Source organism: Gossypium arboreum, chromosome 4 (genome assembly GCF_025698485.1).
Source record: "Gossypium arboreum isolate Shixiya-1 chromosome 4, ASM2569848v2, whole genome shotgun sequence".
Classification (NCBI taxonomy): Eukaryota; Viridiplantae; Streptophyta; class Magnoliopsida; order Malvales; family Malvaceae; genus Gossypium; species Gossypium arboreum.
The window spans coordinates 42,247,925-42,254,467 of record NC_069073.1 but is presented as its reverse complement, the minus strand read 5'-3'; the positions used below and the strand labels follow the sequence as shown (position 1 = coordinate 42,254,467).

Sequence of the window (6,543 nt, the reverse complement as noted above, 5' to 3'; positions counted from 1 at the left end):
TTGACATCTATCTGACCACTCAAACTTTACATCTTTCTAAAGCAATCTCGTCAATGGAGTCACAATCATCAAATTGCCTTTTACAAACCGTCGGTAATAGCCAGCTAGTCCCAGAAAAATGCAAACTTTAGATACATTTCTCGGAGGCTTCCAATCAGTTATTGTAGAAATCTTGCTTGGATCGACTCGAATACCCGATGCTGACACAATGTGCCCTAGAGAACCAAAATTACGCAACCAGAATTCACATTTACTAAACTTTGCATATAACTGCTTATAGTAATACAATTCTTAAATGCTTGGCATGCTCAGTTCATCTCTCGAATAAATCAAAATATCATCTATGAACACAACAACAAATCAATCTAGATACGGTCTGAAAATACGGTTCATTAAACCCATAAAGATAGCAGGTGCATTCGTTTGTCCAAAAGGAATAACTAAGAATTCATAATGACCATACCTCGCTCTAAATGTGGTTTTTGGCACATCAGATTCTTTAACTCATAATTGGTAATAGCCCGATCTCAACTCTATCTTTGAAAACACTGTAGCCCCTTTTAACTGATCAAACAAATCATCTATTCTGGGTAGAGGATATTTATTCTTGATTGTCACTTTATTCAGCTGTCGGTAGTCTAAACACATTCTCATCGTGCCATCTTTCTTTTTCATAACCAACACGGTTGCAACTGAGCTTTCAGTTCTTTTAACTCTGTCATAGCTATTCTATACGGAGCTATCAATATCGGCGTTGTACCCAGCATTAACTCAATGCCAAACTCAACCTTTTGGATAGGTGGTAAACCCGATAACTTTTCAGGAAAAAAATCCAGATACTCACACACGACTGGCACTGATTCGATCTTCTTTTCAGTCACTTTTGTATCAAGCACATAAGAAAAATAAGCTTCGTAACCCTTTCTCACATATTTCTGAGCTAACGTCGATGAAATCACTTTTGGCAAGCCATTTGGATCATCTGACTCAATCTAGATAATCTCATTATTCTGACATCTCAAATCAATCGTCTTTTTTTTTGCAATTCACAATAGCATCATGCAACATTAGCCAATCTATACCCAAAATTATATCAAATTCATCAAATGGTAACAATATCAGATCAGCTAAAAAAAAAAATCTTGAATCATCAACGAACAATTCTTGCTTACTTTATTGACCAACACACACTTGCCTAAGAGGTTCGATACTCTAATCACAAATTCAGTAGACTCTACAGGAAAAGTTTTATTGGATACTAAATTCACACATATATATGAATGAGTTGATCCTGGATCTATCAATGCAACAACTTTAGCATGTAGAGAGTAAAAGTATCGGTAATAACATATGGAGATGACGCTTCTTCGCAAGCACGAATAGCCTAGGCTCGTGCAGTTTCTTTAGCATCAGACCTTTTAGTAGTGTCTCGTGTCGCACCTTTACCACCACTCACATTTCCAACATTACGAGATGCATTCCCTCTAATAAAAGTGTTACTTGGCCTCGTACTCTGAGCATTATCTTTTTTCAGCTAACTCTGGGAAATCTCTGATAAAATGATCTCGTGAACGACAACTATAACAAGTTCTATTATTATTATTCACCCAGCAATCTACAAAATGATGTCTTCCACACTGTTGACACTCAAGTTTAACATCTTTTACGTTACCAACACTCGATACCGATGTGGCTTGATCTGTAGGATTGGTGTATTACTTTTCGTGATCTCTATTCTAATATCCCACTGAAGCTGATGATCGGTTAAAATAGTCTTGTAACATCCCAAAATATGGTCCAGTCAGAATAATGGTTTTGAGACCATAAATTTGACGTTAAAATATTTAGATTTTGATCATTATGAGATTTAGAATATAAGATTATGCATGTGGTAAAGTTTCATGAGGAAATTTTAAGAATAAAGTGTCCAACTACAAAATAAGGACTAAATTGAATAAGATGCAAAACTTGGATTTTAGGTGCAATTTGTGAGAAATTGTTTTGAAATATGAATTAGAAGGTCCTAAAGAGAAATTTTCCCAATTTCTAAATTTTTGGACAAATATGGACATCTATGGAAATTTTTGTAAGTTTAGTGAGTAAGGGCATTTTGGTCATTTGGATATTAAATGAATTAAAAAGGGAAAAGGAGCTAAAAATTAGCTCATCTTTCCCATGTTACTGCTGAAAATTCAAAGGTACCATAGCTAGGGTTTCTTTAACTTTCAAGCTTGATAGTAAGTCAATCCTAGCCCCGTTTTTAATCTTCTTTGTATTTTTGACATACTTGCAACTTGCTCTCTTCATTTCTACCCATATTTCAATCTAGGGTTTATTTTTAGAAAATTTCTCATGCATGAGTTAGATGTATTTTGGTGGATTATGGAAGAATATGATAGTTTAAGGTATGGAGAACAACTTTTGTTAAGAGATTTTGCATGGAAACCCTAAAAAGGACTTATTTGTAAAATTTATGAAAATGGATAAAAAAAGTGTGAAATGAAGGAAAGTATGGGCTTCTATAAGTACAAGAGGTATTTAGCTAGGCTTGGGTAACTGAAAAATCACGTACATTTCTTCATACGAGCCTAAGGACTAATTTGTGAATAGGTGAAAGTTTAGGGGTAAAAAGGGTAATTTCATCAAAGCATGAATTTAGGGTTGATTTGAGTAATGTATGAAGTTAATGAGCTAAATTTTCTATGATAGATCAAGAAAGACGAGAACCGAGTCTTGATAAAGGCAAGAACAAAGTGTACGAGGCATAGGCACTATTTCGAATATTTTGTACCAAGGTAAGTGCATGTACAAAATAAATACCTTAATTAATGTTTTAAATGTTTTAATAACATATGGATAATTAATATATTATTTGGTTTCCTTGTTGTTATAATACGTTTTGATGTTTTATTCTTATGTTACAAGTGTTGCCATTTTAGCATTTGTATATTATAAGGTCATATGTTATAAGGCCAACATTCCGAGAATGTTCGATAAAGAGACTTAAGTCCGAAAATCCCGTTTGAACTTAGGAATAGGTAATAATACAAGTGAGATGTCACTAGGATAGCTATGTATGTATGAGCTCGTTTGATGACATGATACATGCTAGGTCCGGGAGCTTATGTAGCCCCGTTGAGAGGCATGTAATTATGTGGTACACGTTAGGTCCGAGAGATTATGTAGCCCTATTGAGAGGCGTGGTAATGTGATGCATGCTAGGTCCGGGTGCTCATATGTAGCCTTGTTAAGGGGCCTGCTATGTCATGATTATGGCACTTCGGTGCGTTTATATCTGAGTATCCTATCTGTTATTCCAAATGTTCAGCAGCTAATGTATACGAGGTTCGAACGTAAACTAAGTAAAATGCACATGTGTATAGGGGAGCAAAGGTATGTGTTTAATCTGTTTACTTCTACGACTATGATCATCCATGGCAATATATGTTTTTATGTATTATGCTTATAAAGAAAATTTAGATCACATGTTTGATGAAAGGTATGAAAAAGTGGCAAGGGTGTAAATAATATTCTATGGTTTAATTAAGATTTATTTTATTTGTATGTGTACTTACTAAGCTTCATAGTTTACTCCTCAATTTTCTATTTCTTTTAGATTCGTCAAGCTAGCTCAAAGGATCAAGAACGTCAGAGATCGGGTCACACTATCAACTAAACTTTGGGTATAATACATTTGATTATTTTGAGTCATGGCATGTATAGGTGATTGTTATTTTGTATATGTGTCATGTCATGTGGCTAGCCCAAAGTAATGGTTCCCTAATTGGTATGATTATTTTGTATATGGCCAAGTGAATTGGTCCATATAGTTAATTGCAGTGTTTTCTTATAATTATCTCTTGATTGCATGCCAAATTATGTATGTGATTGTGGTCTATGCTAGATAGTAGGATATTAAGCATGTTGGAGTACATGAGGGTTCTTGGGTGACCAATAGCTTGGAAGATAGCCTCCAAATGGTCCACATGAATAGACGCATGAATAGGTGTCTAAATCGTGTGTAACACACAGACAGCCCACACGGGCGAGTCGTTCAGCCGTGTGTCCCCTGCACCCCAAAATTTCCATGTTGCATGCTGTATAGTAACTACACGGGTTGGAGACACGGCCGTGTGTACACACGGGCAGACCACACGGGCGTGTGCTTTGGCCGTGTGTCTCTAAATGAATAATGACATCATAAACAGAATGTCCAGGTTTTTGAACACGGGCAACAACACGAGTGTGTCTAGGCCGTGTGAGGTACACGGGCTGAGGACACGGGCATGTGTCTAGGCCGTGTGAAAACCACAGAACCTTGAACTGAAATAAAGAAATTTCAGGATCCCACACGGGCTAGGGGCATAGGTATGTCCCAAGCACACGGGCGTGTGGTGTGCCTCTACACGGGCGTGTGAGGCCAGAGTACAAAAGTTTTCTTAAGTTTTTCATACGTTCTCAGTTCAGTCCCGGACCACTTCAAATGTATGCTTCGGGCCTTGTAAGCACAAATAAGGGACAAAATGGTAGACTTGAAATTTTATAACCCGCATTTTAGTTGGATGTTTGTATGTTCGTTCAGTAATGCCTCGTACCTTATCCCATCTCGGGTACGGGTAAGAGGTGTTACATTTATTGGTATCAGAGCTACGGTTTAGTCTATTCTTGGACTACGTAGCATGTGTTTGAGTCTTGCTATACATGCCATGAATATATTTGTGATAGTGTGACAACTCCTGACGATATAAATTGTATTTTTCATATAGTATGGATCCTGATCGAGCTGTGGCTGATGATGTTGAGAGTAATGTACCAGCCCCCACTCAAGGGACGGTGCCAGAGGGAGATAGACCCGATACAGTTAGCCAAGGGGGGAGGCTAGGGAGGTTTTCCTCCAAATGATGAATAACTGGTACACCGAGTTTATGAGAGCAAACCCTAATGCTCAAGCCCCACCTCCTCCACCCCCTTTGAACCCTCAACCCGTGCTTGTGATGCCTCAAAACATGTACTTCATGAGATTTGCTAGGACCCCCGTAGGTAAGATTAGAAAACAAGGGGCCGAGGAATTTAGAGCAAATACCGATGACGATGCTGAGAGAGCTGAGTTGTGGCTCGAGAATTCGATTCGAGTATTTGGTGAGCTATCTTGCATGCCTGATGAGTGCCTTAAGTGTGCCATTTCTCTAATGAGGGACGATGCTTATCATTGGTGGAAGTCTTTGATCTCGGTAGTGCCTAAGGAGGCTATCACTTGGGAGTTCTTTCAGGAGGAATTTCGAAAGAAGTATATCAGCGAAAGGTTTATTGACCAGAAACGAAAGGAATTCTTCGAGCTTAAGCAAGGACGTATGTAGTGACATAATACAAGTGGGAATTTGTTTGATTAAGTAAGTATGCTCGAGAGTGTGTGCCCACTGAGGCCAAGATGTGCCACAGGTTCGAAGATGGACTCAATGAGGACATTAAGGTATTAGTAGGCATCCTTGAACTTAAAGAATTTGTTGTACTTGTCGAACGGGCATGTAGGGCTGAAGAACTAATGAAAGAAAAGAAGAAAGCCGAGTCAGAGGCTAGAGATGTTAAAAAGAGAATAATGAGTAGATCGGCTCCGACGCAATCCAAGAAATTAAGAGATGTACCTCCTCGCTCTTATGCATCGATAGGACGCTCCCATGGAAACCGTAATAAGCAAGGCTCGAGTTTTAGGACTCAAGCTACATCTATGGCTAGTGTAGATGACGCTAAGCCTTGTCAATTTGAGTGCCAACACTGCGGGAAACGTCACTCGGGCTGGTGTAGGAGAAATGTGGGGACGTGTTTTGGATGTGGTTCTCCGGATCATTTCGTTAGGGATTGCCCTGAGATGGGCGAGAAACTTCAGATCGGGAGACAGAGTGGTTTGGATCCTAGAGGGAGGCCCTTGAAGAATACCGGTAGTGGAGCTGGCAGCAAGAATACGACTCGAGAGACTGTTGAGCAATCTGAGCTTAGGACCCCAGCTAGAGTCTATGCCATACGTGCTCGAGAGGAAGCATCTTCACCAAATGTGATCACCGATACATTTTCTTTCTACGACCAATATGTTATTGCTTTAATAGATCCAGGCTCTACCCATTCGTGTATATGCATGACATTGGCATCTAGCATGAATTTACTTGTAGTCTACAGAATTTGTGATTAGAGTATCAAGTTCGTTAGGCAAGCATGTCTTAGTAAATAAGATATGCAAGAAATGTCCTTTGATGATTAGAGGTCTTTGCTTTCTGGCCAATTTGATGTTGTTGCCGTTTGACAAATTTGATATTATTTTGGGTATGAACTGGTTGACACTTCACGGTGCTATAGTGGACTGTAGACGGAAAGTTATTGAATTAAGACATGGAAGCGGTGAGATCCTTCGGGTAAAGTCCGATGAGTCTAGTGGGTCACCAATTGTAATTTCTTCAATAGATGCCTAAAAATGTTTACGAAAGGGGTATGAAGCTTATTTGGCTTATGTGATGAATTCAAAGGAACCTGAGTTGAAGCTTGAATCATTAC

At 38.7% G+C, this 6,543-nt stretch overlaps 1 protein-coding gene across 1 annotated transcript; it reads left to right on the top strand.

The window, feature by feature from the left end:
* Positions 1 to 4,901: 4,901 nt before the first annotated feature.
* Positions 4,902 to 6,184, top strand: LOC108465797 (uncharacterized). Its single transcript, XM_017766178.1, has 2 exons — positions 4,902 to 5,260; positions 5,392 to 6,184. The coding sequence occupies exons 1-2, from the start codon at positions 4,902 to 4,904 to the stop codon at positions 6,182 to 6,184; spliced, it is 1,152 nt and encodes a 383-aa protein (XP_017621667.1).
* The last annotated feature ends 359 nt before the right edge of the window (positions 6,185 to 6,543 follow it).